Source organism: Trichoderma camerunense, assembly GCF_050948025.1.
Source record: "Trichoderma camerunense strain CBS 138272 chromosome Unknown V8C40scaffold_18, whole genome shotgun sequence".
Lineage (NCBI taxonomy): Eukaryota > Fungi > Ascomycota > Sordariomycetes > Hypocreales > Hypocreaceae > Trichoderma > Trichoderma camerunense.
In genome coordinates this window covers 412,892-428,850 of record NW_028145352.1, presented here as the reverse complement: position 1 = coordinate 428,850, position 15,959 = coordinate 412,892, and the positions used below count along the sequence as shown (strand labels likewise).

At 50.8% G+C, this 15,959-nt stretch overlaps 4 protein-coding genes across 4 annotated transcripts; all 4 read right to left on the bottom strand.

Moving 5' to 3' along the window:
* Positions 1-685: 685 nt before the first annotated feature.
* V8C40DRAFT_253931 (uncharacterized protein) lies at positions 686-2,897 on the bottom strand. Its single transcript, XM_083217722.1, has 3 exons — positions 2,261-2,897; positions 991-2,019; positions 686-923 (listed from the first exon to the last, which is right to left on the bottom strand). Exons 1-2 carry the CDS (start codon positions 2,309-2,311, stop codon positions 1,150-1,152), a joined length of 921 nt encoding a protein of 306 aa, XP_083069512.1. The 5' UTR covers positions 2,312-2,897; the 3' UTR covers positions 686-923; positions 991-1,149.
* A 2,291-nt stretch (positions 2,898-5,188) lies between these two features.
* V8C40DRAFT_79870 (telomere repeat binding factor-domain-containing protein) lies at positions 5,189-8,983 on the bottom strand. Its single transcript, XM_083223444.1, has 5 exons — positions 8,770-8,983; positions 8,274-8,668; positions 7,654-8,209; positions 7,091-7,588; positions 5,189-7,029 (listed from the first exon to the last, which is right to left on the bottom strand). Exons 1-5 carry the CDS (start codon positions 8,816-8,818, stop codon positions 5,372-5,374), a joined length of 3,156 nt encoding a protein of 1,051 aa, XP_083069511.1. The 5' UTR covers positions 8,819-8,983; the 3' UTR covers positions 5,189-5,371.
* Positions 8,984-10,656: 1,673 nt separating this feature from the next.
* V8C40DRAFT_79857 (glycoside hydrolase family 72 protein) lies at positions 10,657-12,477 on the bottom strand. Its single transcript, XM_083223443.1, has 3 exons — positions 12,158-12,477; positions 11,885-12,096; positions 10,657-11,818 (listed from the first exon to the last, which is right to left on the bottom strand). The coding sequence occupies exons 1-3, from the start codon at positions 12,279-12,281 to the stop codon at positions 10,757-10,759; spliced, it is 1,398 nt and encodes a 465-aa protein (XP_083069510.1). The 5' UTR covers positions 12,282-12,477; the 3' UTR covers positions 10,657-10,756.
* Positions 12,478-14,111: 1,634 nt separating this feature from the next.
* Positions 14,112-15,788, bottom strand: V8C40DRAFT_79847 (SDR family oxidoreductase). Its single transcript, XM_083223442.1, has 2 exons — positions 15,042-15,788; positions 14,112-14,973 (listed from the first exon to the last, which is right to left on the bottom strand). Exons 1-2 carry the CDS (start codon positions 15,513-15,515, stop codon positions 14,368-14,370), a joined length of 1,080 nt encoding a protein of 359 aa, XP_083069509.1. The 5' UTR covers positions 15,516-15,788; the 3' UTR covers positions 14,112-14,367.
* Positions 15,789-15,959: the final 171 nt, after the last annotated feature.

The window sequence follows — 15,959 nt, the reverse complement described above, 5'->3', positions numbered from 1 at the left end:
ACCGTGAATTTTATGTTATCCACAAGCTCACCGAAAATTCCCGCCTGAAAGCGGAGATTCCTCGTCATCACTCGCACACAAAAGTTTTTTTTGTGACGGCCATTTGCATCCCATCGTATTAATCGCCCTCTGCGTTGTCAGTTTTTGCCCCCATCCCACGGATACCGACTCTTTCCAACACCAACAACACCAACACACTTTTGAATAGACCAATAACAAGGCGAGGCGTATTCACGCAAACATCGTATTCCAAAATACTTTGAATAAAGATACGATACGCGAATATCCGCTCCTTTGCGGTGATGAAATGGGACGCGCGTACCCAACAGCCTTACTTTTCTTAATTTAGAGCATCTAGATACGAAGTACATAGACTAGGACTTTGCTCATGCAACTCTGCTCTTTCTGTGTCTGTTACAGAAAGATTTGCCTTTTTCAGTTCCTTCAGACCACATTTTACAATCTGCATACAAAAAAATGCTTATATTCTGCACCAAGAGTATCGCGTGATGACGTAGCTAATGCCATACCCTAGAATACTATGTATTTTGCAGTGCAACCGTCCACATGACGCTTTTATGAGTGATCTGAGACCAAAAGCCATTCGGATACATCACGAGGTAGACGGCGCTGATTGGTAGCAATTTATTCTTATCTCCTTTAAAGGGAAAAAAAAAAGTTTAAAGTCGTATTCAATAATGTTGATATTCTAGATAGAATAGTCCTGATGTTGAAGAGAAGAGATAAATCAAGAAGCGTTAAATAGTAAACCAATAATCATCAAAGCCCGTTATAGGCAAGAAATAGCCATAAATACCAAAGAGACATATGAGACGTTATACCATGTCCAATACCCAGTCCATCCGTAAATAAGTAGGTATACAAAAGAGAATAAAATGTCCAAGTCCGGATCGCTGTCCCATCTATAAGCAAAAGCAAACAGTCAGTTTAACCCTTCTATCCCACACGTAGACGATATCCCCCACATACCAATAAAAAAAGCAAAGTAATACAATACAACGATTTCTCCTGTCAATCTGTCATCGAGGTAGCTGTGTAAATGACTTCTCGAAATTCCACAGATAGGAAAAGTTCAAGGAGAGTAGACGTGGTAGAAGATGAATGAGAATGCAAAAAGCCCAGAGACGCTTAGATCATATCGTTTCGCCGCAAGATATCTTCGTAAGCCTTCATCTTCTTCGTCCGAGTCTCCATCAGATCAAAGATGTCGTTGTAGCGCTTCAGCAGCTCGTCGTATCGCGACCGCCAGTGACGGTACTGATGCTTCCAGAAGTCGACATCTCCAAGAATCTCCGACACGCGCCGGCTAAAGCTCTGCTCGAGCTGCTTCGACAGGCTTCGGGTCTTCTCACGCAAACCTGCGTTCTCCTCCCGGAGCTCGAGGTTATCGGCCTCGAGCTTGACAATCTTGTACTTGAGCCTCTCTTCCTCGCGGTGGTGCTTAGAGGAGCTGTCACCCGTCTTCTCGATGCTCCGGCGGAGAGACTCGTTTTCGATGGTGAGCACGCCGATTTGCTTCTCGAGCCCGGGGACGACGACGACGGTTAGACGCTTGGCCTCGGCCTGGGAAGTCGAGGCGACAGACTTGAGGCGGTCGATCTCGTCCATCACCGACTTGTTGATCTCTTCCAGCTTGCGCTCCTTGTCGACAAGGGCGTTCCATTCCTCAAGGCTGACCTTGATGTAGTCAATTTCGCGAACGCGGTTGTGGTGTCCGCCATAGGATCGTGATCTCTTGATGGACACAAACTGCTGCCGCCCCTCGGGGGTGGTTTCGACAAACCACCGCTTAGACATTGTTGCTGGGTTGTGTTGTTGTATAGCTTTCTCGAGTGTTTGTGTTTGTGTAGTATCGATAGTGCTTGATAACGATACTGATGTAGTTCGCAAAGGTCTGGCTTTGAAAGTAAGGTTGTAGTAAAGTAATATATTTGTCAAAAACAAAGTTGTCACACGAGTACCCGGGGCGAGGCAGAGTATATATAAAGCGTCTCTGAACTAAATAGACACTCGGTCAGTCCAGGTGACCGAAGCAGACACCACAAGCCTATCCCGGTATAAGTGATGAATGATGAGCCCCAGCCACAATAAAAAGGCAGAACAGGGCTTGATTCCAGTGTGGATAAAGATAAGCATCCTCCAGAAATAGGACTTTGCCTGGAAACACATGGAACGGGCAGCTCAAAAAGAGAGGAATAGTAAAGAAAAGAACATGGCCACGGGTCGAAAAGATACACACACACAAGGCCTGCAACTTTTGATTGTGTTTGCAATCAACGATGACCACCATTACGGATGTGGCTGGTATTAGTGAGGTGGCTTGCGTACGTGAAGGAAGCGAGCGACCAGGGCCAGAGATTTTTTAGTCTCCCAAGGACAAAAAGACTTTGACAATCAAAGCTGTTTAAAGTCCTTGGGGGCTTGAGAGAGCACATAGTCCACGAGGCGGAGTCGCCTGACGGGTCACCCGGAAGCCGCCCTCTCGGAGACGGAGAAAGAAGCCTGGACGCCGTGCCATGGATGGGGTTAGCAAGAGTCAACTTGCTGCTGGGTTTGAATACAATACTAGTGAAAAGTTCAGTCATTTGAATCATTCTTTTGAACAAAAGACAGTAGTTGATCCAGGGTTGTAATCGCCAAAGATGGAGGATAGCAAAACCGGCTCTCGGTTGGCTGTCTGTCATCTGCAAGCAATGGAACGAAATAAGCGCGAGCGACCACTGCAGGGACGCTGCAGCTCTCGGAACTTTGAGTCAGCGGTGTCGATGCCCTCCGCGGCCCAGCATTGGCTCGCCGTCCGCTGGTTCCTGGAACAATCGCTAGCTAAGGCAAAGCACAGGGCGATGATGCCATGGAAGTGGCATGTGGTGGGTGGGTGGTCCGGTGTAAGTGTGGGAGGGCCACAAGGGCTGTGGCTCAGGCGGACGCGGCCCGTCCTGATGGTGTCAGTTGACTTGCAGCAGCGGGACGTCTGCTAGCTCGCACTGTACCGATGCCCTCTTCCAGCCGGGTCCACAAGCGAGCTGCCGCTCCTACAGGGCGCCGGATGGTCTTTTGCGACTCCACTGCGGCAGCCAACACACTGTATTTTACTGTGTTTCTGGAGTTGGCGCAACATCTGGTGCCCTGTCTGACCTGCATCTGCATACACGCGCGTCTGACTGACCACTGCGCGTGCGACAGCCAAGTAAAAGTAGCGGTACACGGCGAATGGCAGCAGAGCAGTGCTAAATTAGAGTACATGTAGCCGAGTCTCTTTCTTGTCTGGTGTCAAGTTTTGAGCCGCATCTGCTGTTTGGGGAGGCATCCCAGCAGTTGTCCCCCAAGTTTGGCATGGCGGGCCAATCTCTCTGCCTGCGCCACACATCCATCATTCACTCACTCACTCAACTCTCGAACAAGCAATGTTTCGTGCCGGCTCCCGCTTTGAGGCGGTGCTCAGCCCAGCTTCACCTTGAGACCGGGGGAGAAAAAAATGATATGCATCTGCATCGGTCTAGATTAGCTGTTGATCGCTTGTTGGGTTGACTTAGACGCAGATGGGGAGCAGGGAAACCCTGGTCAATCTTGGCCTGTTTTGCTGCAGAGAGAATCTCCATACATCTCGCTACTACTAATACTTGTGCGGTTACTTACATGCTGTGTTACGTTCAGATTGTTATCTCAATACAGCACAAATACCGTCGTCAATACGGTAAATAATGAAAAAAAGAAAGTAACCTCAACTCGTCAACTCACATACCCCCTTTACATGTATTCGAAACCAACTCAATACAACAGACCCTATTAACCGGATCCTCCTCGCCTCACCTAAAATACCATCCTCACTAACCCCCTCTTAGCTCCAACCAAACCCCAACAGTCACTCACTCACACCTCAGTCCAAAGAGGCAGCCATCCATCCATCTTCTCCCTCCAACTCCGTGACTCTTACCGAGTACGTAAAATAAGGCTCCCACGCTTTATTAAGCGACCCTCCCAGTGTTTGCCACACACTACCTCTACCTGAATGTTTCCTGAGTCAGCCCCGACCCTTCAGTCTAGGCAACATTATCTGCCTTCTACACTCAGGCCTCGCTCACATATTGTCTGAAGATGGTGTCATACCCTAAATTCAGCTTTGCCGATAGACTCACCGCGTCCGCCGAAAGCGGCGGCAACTAACCAATCAGACTTCGGGTGGTTGCCTGAGAGCCCTATGCCAGCAGCTCGCATTCAAGCCCGTATCCGGTTCTAGGCCTGCAGCTATTCCTGAGGCCTGGGGAACTCGATTTGAGAATTCCTGTAACGTGTCGTTTTTTTCTGGTTCCTATTTCTTCTGTTATCTTCTATGTCGGACAGGCCGAAGAGTTGGGGGCTTATTCGTGGTCTTGCTCTTGTTATCACGGAGGTGGCATGTATCTTTCCGTCTGCGTGACCATGTAGGAGGTTGTTGTTATATTATCAGGCTACAGCTGGCTCCCTCAACCAACATCAATTAGAGTTTGGCAACAAAAGATCCAGTCCAAGGGGAAAATTTGCTGTCCAAGTTATTGCCTTACACGTATTCCTCAGCCTTTTGAGTATTCGGATGAAAATAGCACATTATTAGGCGAGCCTCCTGGAATGTAGTTGATGTTTTAGAGTCAAAGTCAAAGTCTCAGCTATACCGGTAATGATGGTGATTTCGTGACCTTGTTCACACCTTACCATCTCATAACCTATAATTTTCTCCGTTCAGTAGATTTGCTCTGCTGGTTTGCCCGCCTCTTGTGCTCCTTGGCACTTACACCACACGGAGAGCATCATCCCTTGATCAGTAAAAAGTATCACGGTATACCAGACATCACATTTACACACTTCCCGAGAATAGATTCAATAATTTTTCTCGTTTTTCAATCTTCCCATCTCAGTTCGATTCGCTCTTCGAAAAATCCCAGCCAATCCTGACTGTTTCCCACTATGGTATCATAATCCTCCCCCAAACTTCTTCCGCCTTCAAATAAAGCAATTCCATTGTTGTTTTGCTCCTTCACCTGATTCACGCTTATATAACCAAAAAGAAAAAAAAAGTATATACACCGTCTTTCTCGCTCAAAGGACGTTGGATATGTCAAAAGGCACAAACTTTCTGTCTTGGAGGCATCTTTGCCGTCCCCTGGTTTCTCATACTCTTGCTCATGAGCAATCTATATAAGAAAGGGATGAAGAAAGAAAACAAAGAACAAAAACTAGCCAGCCGTTTTGCAAGACGCCTATAAACCCTCCTTAGGTGCGCCGTGGCTGAAAAGAGAAAAAAAAAGAGTCAGAAACTCATGAAGTAGCATATACTTCAATCATTCGAATGAGTACACTCCCCCGTAGAAGTGTGTTATGAAGCTAGAGCTTGTGCAACGGCAGCCTGCAAGCCTTCCAACAGGGCGGCCTCTGCTGCGGCCTCGTCATCTTGTACGATTGTCTGTGACATAGTCGCCTCCGGCGCAGATACGAGCTTGTGCAGCTCTGTTTGCGCGGGGATGGACGCCTGCTGAGGCTGAGATGAGTAGGCTGGAGCGGGCGAGGCCTGAATGGGTGTCGAGATGTGCTGGGAGAGGTGAGACGGGGTAGGTGTGGAGGGGATTGTTGGGGTGGGTGAAGGATGAGCCACCGTTCCGTTTTGGAGCTGCGTGGAGGCGATCGGCGTCCCAGGTTGGCTTGGAGTTGTTTGATGGTGTTGCCCAAGGGCTGGCGAATGCGACGGCTGAATATGGGGTGACGACTGTGGTTGTTGGTGGTATTGTTGCTGTAGCGGCTGCGGCGAGGGTTGGACTTGTTGATGGTGCACTTGTGCCTGAACTTGAGTCTGTGTAGGCATCTGCGTATGCGGCTGGGCCTGTGCCAGGGCCTGTGTCAGCGCTTGAACATGTGTCTGGGCTTGGGTCGGCGTCTGAGGATGTTGCTGCTGCTGCTGCTGTTGTTGCTGTTGGAGCGGTGAGTGTTGTTGCTGGAGCGGTGAGTGTTGCTGCATCTGCAACTGCGGCTGCGGCTGGGACTGAGGTCTGGGAACCTGGGGAGGGAGCTGAGTCTGTGGCCGTTGAGGTGCCAGCGGGACCGGTTGTGAGGCTTGCTGCACGGCTTGCTGCACTGCTGCCATCTGGCTTTCGGGTTTGATCTGTGCCGTGTTGGGCATTATCATGCCGCCACGCGAAATAGGTGCCACGTTGGCCTGTTGTGTGCTCGCCATCGATGCCGTCGGCGTGTGGTGCAGATGTGACGTATGCTGCTGCTGCTGATGCTGCTGAACCGAAGATGCCGACTGCGCTGCGCTGGCTGCCTGAGCTGGCGTTACCACACTCTGGCCTACTGCAGCAGCTACGGTAACCGGTGGTCTGGCCTGATGATGGAGCTGTTGTCGTGGCTGCTGATGCGGCTGCTGTTGTTGTTGAGGTGGGTGTTGCAGTCCTCCAGCCAGCGCCATTATGCCCTGCAGCTTGGCCTGTTCCTCCTCAGAGTTCATTCGTGCTCTCTCCTCAGCTTCCTTTCTGGCAGCTTGGGTTGGGGCTCGAGTCTTGAGTTCTCCTGTAACAGCTTGCAGGTAATATGGCATTTCTGAATTAGTCTTTAAGAAGAATAGCTTCAGGTTTCGTGCCTTATCCTTGAGCTGGACCTGTGTCCTGTCCTTCAGAATGTCGGAAATGGTTCCATTCTGGCCGAATAAAGTGAGAATTTGGCTCCAGTGAGGGCCCTTGACCATATCAAGGCCAGCCATGAGTGCCTTTTCTTCCTCCTGAGTCCAAGGCCGTCGAGTCGAATGCAGCCCTTCTCTTCTAGTATGTGCTGATGATTTGGACAGCGCTGCTTGGCGGGCTTTGTCGTAAAGAATGGCACTGGGGAATGTCTGGTTTGGTGGAAGGTTATCGGAGTTTCCGGTTGGTTGAGGGGGTTGCTGCTCCGGAGCTGGCTGGCTGGCGTAGGTGGTGTAGTAGGGATGATGGGATTGGTGTTGATGAAGATGGCTCAGATACGGTGACTGCGCAGCCATAGTCTCGGCTATTTTCATGTGAGTATGGTTGAAAGATTAGAATAATTTCACAAGCGGGGGACTGCTTACCTGTACTCTGGGGGACTGTAGGTTGGTAGGGAACGGCAGAAAGGCCATGCAACGTGGTTTTAACATAATTCGACGTGCTTTCCGCAACCAGTGCCTCCAGCTCCTTGTAGTCTGAGATGAGGTCCAGCTTGGCCCCGTTAGTTTGAGCTGCTACCGGAGCAGCTGTTTCTGCCTTGGACTCGCCATTGACAGTCTCTGTCGGCGTCTCTGTGACTTCAACCACGGCCGGCTCTTCTACTGGGGTTTCTTCCGTCAAGCCAGCCAATGCATTCTGCACTAGGCCCGAGGTTGTCTTCTCAAAAAATGAAGAAAGGTCGTCGAGGTCCAGCTCTCCGTCATGCGAGCCGCTCGGTATTGACTCCTGGTTGGCAACGTCGCTCAACAGTGCCGAGACTCCAAGTTTCTCCCCAATCTCTGTCATGGAGGCAAGTGTCGTCCTCACATGCGCTGAAAAGCTCTTCAAAACATCACCGGTGGGATATTTTTCTTTTAGAGCGGCTATCAAAACACGTTAGAACCTCCCATGAGCAGGACAAAAAGAGAGTAGGATGGACACTACTGACCTGGCTCCTTGGTCTTCACCTCATCAACAAGAAGATCTTTTCGAGATTTGATCGAAGTTAAGAGTTCCTGTTGAGAGGCTGAAATCGGCTCGCTACTCGCATCTACCGGCTCATTCAGTCCTTCCAGCATAATCGTCTGCACTACCTCTTCTATTGACGGTCCATCTCCATTGCGTATTAGAAGCGACTCGATTGTCTTGTGGGTTCGGATTCCGAGGTAAAGCTGGGAGAGCCCAGACGACAGGTCCGATAGCTGACATCGGAAAACAGCTGCGAAATGCCTATCGGCGGCAGTAAAGGAATCCAGGCCGCCTTCGACCAGCCACGTCCCAAACTTTGCAATGTTGGCCAATTCCAACAAGGTGCGAGCCTCCGCCTCTTGTATCTCTAGCTCGTCGGCAGACAGCACCTGGTCATCCGAGAAGAGCTGCCATGTCGCATCGAAGGATCGTTTTAGTCGTCCGTACGAGCGCCCATATCCCGAATCTGCGTCTCCTGCTAGCTTCGACATGTCATCGATAGGCTGCTGGAGTAATATTAGTAGTAATGAAAGCGCCTGCAACCACGTTAATCCTCTGGTGAGCTAAGCGCATTGATCGTATCGCATCTCATTGACGTACAAGGTTCCCTAGCGCATGCGTGTTGGCAATGCGCACGTACTTTTCCGGCTCCGACAAGAAGGATACAGGAGCCAGGCGGGCATCGGCGCCATGTGCGTCGTCCACGTCCATGGGATCGCTGCCATGCGCCTCTCCGGTCTCGATATTGAACTTGCTAACCAGGTCGCCGACATTGGAGAGCGCATTCTGCACCAGCAGCGCCAGTCCATCTTCTAGGGACGTCTCTTCTTCTGTGGTAGGGTTCTCTGTTTTGGGCCTCTTGGCCTCTTGCTCACGCTCATCGTGATTGTCTTGGGCTACGTGCTCGAATGGGCGCTTCGACGCGAGCTCGGCGAGAATGCTAAAGTCGAGGGCCTCGAGACCCGTCGGCTCATGTTCATGCTCCTGTTTGATCTCTGTGCGAACCAGAAGGAAAAAGGAAACCCATTGTCAGCCACGGTACAAAAGAAAAGAGAAGCAGCGCAGCAGCAGCGCAGCAGCAGCAGCATCATCTCACCTCTGGGAGAGCCCGTCGGCGCTGTCTGAACCTGCGTCGGCTCAGCCATATTGCCAATTGCCTCGAAACAGGCCCGTCAGGGGAGCATCTGCAAGTCTTTGCGGCCAGAAGCAGAAATGACAGATCGACCAGGCGCAAGGCAAATAGAATGGGAAGTCGAAATCGGTATCGGTATCGAGATCTGGGGCGAGGCCGTCCTTCGTTTCGCAATCCCGATCTGCGGGTATGATGGCGGGCGGGCGGCAGAAAATTTGCTGAGTCAGATCGATCGCCGATGCCCTTATTTCTTGCCCCGAAAAGCAGCTGCTCCGAGATACACAATGGGCACAAGAATTAATTGGGAGGGCGCGAAATTAAATTGCGAGTCGAGAAATCGAAAATGGGCCAAAAACGGTGTTGCAGAAAAGCGGCGGCGGAGCGAGGCTGGCGTGCACCGATAAAGAAAAAAAATCCTTATCCTTGCTTCCAGCCAGTCAGCAGCGTCCAACGGCAGCTCTCTTTTTTTCACCAGAGGCGGGATGGCGAGGCACTCATTGGATGGATTTTTGTCGCTACGGATAAGGCTTTGGTGGGTAATAATTGCCTCTTGCTTTTTTTTCTTTGCGCCTACAGTATGGCTTTTTGGCTCGTGGCTGGTGAAGGTGGAAAAAAAAGTGGTAGCGGCATTACATAATGCATCGAGATGTCACTCTCCCTTCAGCGTGTGTTGATCTGTATCGATCGATGCAAGTCCCGACGGCTGTACTCTGTATAATGCCTCTGTCCAGTAAGGCAACTGCATTTTATAACACAAGACCATTGAGTGTTCCTAATAGCGAGAAATACATATATATCATCTTATTTTTATCCCAGAGTTGTTGTTCCATCATTATTCTTTTAATAAACTTCAACTCTCAATGAATGACTGCTTCATTGTTCTTTCTATTCATCAAACAACACCACATCCCTCTTGCCAACCAATCCCCAGTCCACAAGTAGATCCCATATGTAGAAACAATAATCGTCGTCTCCTAATATGAATCCAATACCTACATACCAATATCAAACATCTCTATCCTCAACCTAAAAAAACACACCTCCCCTACAGATCCCATCAATCCTACAAACCTTTAAAGGATGATCGACAAACTCCAATGCCAAACCCACACCCGCACCCCCTGGGGCCAATCCCCCCACCGCTAACGACCACCGCATCCGCTACCTCGTCATGGGCCTCCTCTGCGCCTCCGTCCTCGCCGTCTTCATCGTCAGCCTCGTCTTCATCGGCGACCGGGCAGTCCAAAACTACCAGCCCTTGTTGCCTCCCGACGATACTCCTACGGCTTCAGTTGAGTCGTCATCGACGTCAAATGCCACTAATACGAATACTACTACAAACACTTCTTTATTGTACGACAAGAGCGGCAGGGTTACATGACTTCCCTGTATGAGACGTTGGTATACGGAGACAAGCTGCAACTCCTAAAGGCGTCATGTCAAATAGAATGGTTACTGGTTACAGGCTCAATTAGAATAGCGTGGCACATGGGAGCAAGCTTTGTCAATACTACATCAAAACACATCACACAATACTAAAACAGGGATATCAACAGCTGATGTACAACATATCTTCATGCATTAAATATAAACACTGTCATGCCTCGTTACGCGGCATATGTCATGTAAACACATCCCCTCTCCAAACATTCAGCCATCATAAAAAGAGCATTAGAGGAAGCAAGGCTAAAAAGACGCAGTCAAAATACCTGCCTCCATGTCCCATGAATTTTTTTTCTTTCTCTGGATAAACCAGTTGCTTTGTATATAAACAAGACGACATCAGCATAACCAGTCATAGAGCCCCTGGGTGACAAAGGCCAAGACGCAGTCCCTCTGCCGAGAGTCGCATGGTAATATTAAAAAGAAAAGAAGAAAGCAAGATATTAAGTAGCTGGGTATCTGATATTGGTCTGACAAATACAAATCCAAAGAGTAACATCAGCTGATCTTACAAGAGGATTGCAATGGCGAGAACAGCACCGACAACACCGGCACCGAATGAAGTGATGCGCTTGTCCGTGCTACCGCCCGAGGTTGTTGTTGCGCTTGATGGGCCGGAGGTAGTGGCAGAAGAAGACCCGTCGGTCGCAGTCGAAGGCGGAGCCGTGAGAGCCATGGTAGTAGCGACGACGGCACCATCGCTGGCAGTCACACTAACAACTGTCTCTGTCGCCGTCGCTGTGGCCACCTCTGCCGAGCTAGTTCTGGTGTTGACAGCAAGAATCTGGCCCAATGTAGGCAGCTGGACATCGCCATTAACTTGCCACCAGCCGCCAGCAGTGGACGTAGGGCAAGCGCGGGTAGACACCTTGCTCGGGTTGTAGTCAGACTTGTGGACGCCGGCAGGGGTGTTGGTCGCCCACTTGGACTTGAGAGCGCTGAAGTCGGGCTGCTTAGGCGTAGGAGTTCCCTTGCGCAGGAATCCACCCTCAACATCAGGGCCAGCAGGTTGACCAGCAGGGGCGTAGGTGATGATTCCGTAGCTGTTCTCCTCCTGGATCCACTCGTAGATGATGGCACCGCTCCAGTCATTAACCATCTGGGGGCCAAAGATGGCGTCCTGGTCATCCCATGCACGAGGGCCAGGGACGATGCATCCAGTCTCGGAAAGGAAGATGGGGACGGGGAAGTTCTTGGCGTACAACTCCAGCTGGTCGTAGGTAGACTCGGTGTATGTGCTGGGGTCGCACCACGAGTACGAGTTGAGAGAGAAGAAGTCGACAGTCTCAGACGAGTTGCCACCGCAAGTGAGGTAGTCCTGGAGCATAGGGCGAAGCTGCAGGATGTCGGCAGCAGAGTATCCAATGGGGATGTCACGGTAACCCTGGGCATCACGGTACGCCTTCATGTCGCGGGCAGCAGCCTTGAGGTAGGGGGCCGTGGGAGAATCATCTTTAGTAGCAATGTTCTCATTTCCAACGAAAACACCCAAAAGGTTGTCGTACTTCTGGAAGGTATCCAGGACCTCGGCATATCTTTCGAACTTGGTCTTATTCCAGTAGTTATTCTCCTATACAATTGGTCAGACAATACAATTCAAAAGACTGGGGAAAGTGAGATGAATGAATTGACGCACGGGAATAATGTAAGTATCAAAGGTATCCAGGTCAGCAAGGACGTAAATGCCGGCATCGTCAAACGCCTTCATGCAGCCATCATGGTCCGCCGAGGGGTCGACGTGGTACACGCGGATGGTGTTTGTTCCAAGCTCAGTCATGAGTTTGGCATCGCGCTCGCACTGGTCAGTGTCAACGAGAGGATCCGTGGGCCTGAGCTGGTACGCAACGCCTAGACAAGCAGCTGTCAACACAAATCATCCTCCCATCATGAACGTCTCAGATGGCCATACCCTTGATGAAGAACTGCGAGCCATCCTTGTTGAAGAACTTGTTTCCAAGGGTGGAAACGGGATCCAAGGCCACGACGAAGGATTTGGCGCTGGCGAGCGCAATGGCGGCAGAAGACCAACGCATCGTGTATGAATTAGTTTGGGGTTGAGAGAGCGGTTAAGCCGAATCACTGTTCAAAACTAGAGACCAAAAAAAAGGGTTCAAGCCAAAATTCTCAAGGCAAATTAAGCAAATAAAAGCCGTCAAGGGAATCCCAAAAAAAGAGAGAAAATGCAGAGCACGGCGAATTTGTCCAACCAAAAAGGTGAGTGTCCGAGTCACTGAATGAATCCCAGGGGAAAAGGGGAGACAAAAGTGAGAGCAACGTGACCCAGAGCGAGAGAGAGAGAGCGAGCGAGAGAGAAAAAAGAAGCGAGTGCGGTCGGACGCTCAGGCAGTTGGCAGCCAGTCAAAAGAGCGAGGCCGAACAATTAAAACCCAAAAAAAGCACAAGCACACACAGCTGCGACTCCGTGATGCGAGAAAGAGCGGCTGGAGAGACGGAGGAGAGGAGAGAAGAGCGCAGATCCCGTCGACAAAAGAGCGATGATGAGATTGTTATGGCATCGTGCAGCACCCCCATATATTTTACGAGTGAGAAGTGCCAGGCCAGTAAAAAACGAAACAAGGTTGTTGCGGATCGGGCTTCGTCCTGTGTCTGCATCGTTGCTAGCTGCCAAAATGCGGCTAGGCCGTGGGAGAAGAGTGTGGAGGGATCCAATTTGAAGCTGCTAGCAGTTACGAGTGGTTTGGCGGAGGATGCTAGCAGCATTGGATCCAGGCACGGACATGGACAGGACAGGGCTCATGGGGGTCACGAGGCAAAGGTCCATGTTTTCGATTTCTCGTGTTGCATTGATTCATTTTCTGTACGATGCCGCTCAAAGCTGTGAGATGGAATCAATTGCTGGCCATCATCCAATTCACCAATATGGATATCAAAGACGCATAAACATCCTCGTAAACACAGAATATCTCCTCACCTATCAAATGCCGCCATTCAAACGTCAAACAACGCCCTCATGCACCATGACATGCTACACTTTTCCTCTCTCTCCATCCCACTCGGGCAAACACAAGCACCCAGAGCCAATAGCATCAACGCTCTCCCCCCAAGATAACGCCAAGCGCCTCCTCGTATAAGCCCAAAGCAGCACCACCAGCTAGTCTCCTCGTTTACGATATTCCCGCACGTCCAATCGCGACCAGGGCCCCCCTCACCTCGACTATCCAGTAACGCTCGAACTCGCCTTTTACCCGCCAATGTGTTTCTAACTGGGGTAGCGAAAGAAAAAGATAAACCTATCCGTTAGACTAAACAAAAAAATCTGCAGCATTCTTTGCCCCTGACATGAAAGCGGCCGGCGCTAACGCGGTGCTAGCGAGTGTCTCATTTTATGAACACGGGTTTCTGCATGCTGGTAAGCCTTGGCTCTCGGGAAGAATTGTCATGGTCGCATTGTTTTTTTGCGCGGAGAGACTGTAAGCACTGTCCTTATTGTACTGTAGTATGCTATCGATCGCCTTTCACGTGGCTTGCTGCAAGGGGCGGATATGAGGCCCTCATATGGCATCCATGTGGTTCGGGCCCTCCCGACGCCTGGAGCACGCTGTGGCTCATTTCCAGCAATACGATATCAATTGGCGAGTCGCGCTTTATTCTACTTGCAGCAAGCTCAGCGATACCCAGTATGGCTACTGTAAGAGGCAAATGGTCTGTAATATATCGTATGATGCTCCCGATTTCATTTCGCCTATTACTCCCAGGCACTCTTCTCTACGTCATCCCGGCAGGCGTCGTGCGAGGTAAGCTTCTGTTTAAGCTACAACACTAAATGCAGTCCACCATATATTTTGAAGCCATACCGTGAAGTTTTATAGCCATTTGGTAGGTCGATATAAAACACAGCCATTGCCAGACCTTTCGTTTTGCTACGATACGTGACGTCGAAGCAAATAGTAAAAATATTGTTCTTCTTGTAAAATGCCAGCTAGTCTAGTCTACCATGCTAAGACTCCATGAGGCTTCATTATTGTAGCTCTAATACGCATCAAATCATCAACAACCCTTTCTCCTTTTTTCTCCCACTTCTATAAAACACCCAACCCACAAAGAAAGAGAACACGCCAGCGCCCTCTCCTTCTTGGTTTCCTCTCTTCTCCCCTTCATCTACCTCATCTTCTTCGACTCCTCCGTAGACCCCGTCCTCCCAATAAACGTCTTCATCCCCCTATCCACACCAGCAATCTTCCTCGCAACGAGCTGCACCCCCACCGGCAACACATTATACCAATCCACCCACCGCGCGTAAAACGGCATCGCAGCAGTAACGCCCTTGCCGCCATCAATCGCCGCCACAATCTCCTTCGTAACGTCCACGGGCTCGACCACGGGCGCGAAGAAGCTGTTTGGCGTCTGCACCCCGTAAAAGAGCGGCGTGCTGAGCTGGCCCGGCGTGACGAGCACGGTGCGGATGTCCGGGTGCGACTCGCGCAGCTCTGCGGCCAGGGACTTGTGAAGTGCCGTGAGGCCGGCCTTTGCGGCGGCGTAGTCGGTCAGTTGCGCGGCGCCCAGGTGGCCGATGACGGAGGACACGTTGACGATGGTGCCGCCGCGGCCGCCGCGGATGATGGCTGGGAGGAACGTCTTGAGGCAGTAGAAGGGACCCAGGAGGTTGGTGCCGATGCTGGTCTCGATCTCATCGATGGAGAGGTCCAGCAGCGGCTTGCCCACGACAATAGCAGCGTTGTTGATGAGCACAGTAGGCGTACCGAGCTATTCAAAGTCAGTCAGTCAACTCATTCACTCTCATCGTCTAGATCGGTCGTCATCAAAACACTCACATCCTTCTCAATCTCAACGGCAACCTTGGCCACCTGCTCCTTATCGCTCACATCGCACTTGTAAAACGTCACGCCTCTCGCCTCGCCATTCTCCATCTCATTCACATCCAGAACGGCCACGCTCGCGCCCCTCATGCCGTACACCTCGGCCACCAGCATGCCCAGCCCGCTCGCGCCGCCCGTCACCACAATCACCTCCTCGCCCAGGTCCACCTCGCGCGGCGCGCCGTTGGCAATGCGCTGGTTGACCGCGCTCGCGATCCACATGACCGAGATGAAGATGGCCCAGGCAATGGCGCCCACCATGGGCGGCGCCTCCCATTTGGTCGTCTGGGCGCGCAGGCACAGCGGGATCAGCCAGCAGATGAAGGGGTGGAAGATGGTGACGTTGAGGACCTTGAGGATCAGGTCGACGGACAGCGGCGCGAACCACGAGTCGTGCTGCGGCGGGCGCGAGTAGCTTGCTGGAGGCATGATGACGGTGATTTGGTTTGTGTGGTTTGATATGAGGTTTTGTGGTCAGGAAAGGAGTATAAAGGAGATGAAATCTGGTGATTGAACTAAAGTGGCCGCAGTGGAGGGTATCACATGAAAAAAAGTACCACTGTCCCAATTCAACACCCAAAAGACAAACGCAGTAAAAAGTAATGGCCTCAAGAATCTTGCCAACAAATAAGATGAAAAAGAAGAATCATTAACATGCAGAATAAATAAAAAGCGTCTACTCCAACACCCATCAAAAACCGGATTCAAAAGCTCTTTTATAAAGAAAATCAAAGTCACAGCGTCCCATCTCATGAAACCGTTTTAGCGCTCCCCCTGGCCTCCAGCTAGTCAGTTTCGCGACGCAGCCTGTGCCCCCTAGAAATTTAATTGGTCAGACGCATTTCTTTGTCAACGCCTTTTCTTTTCGACGGA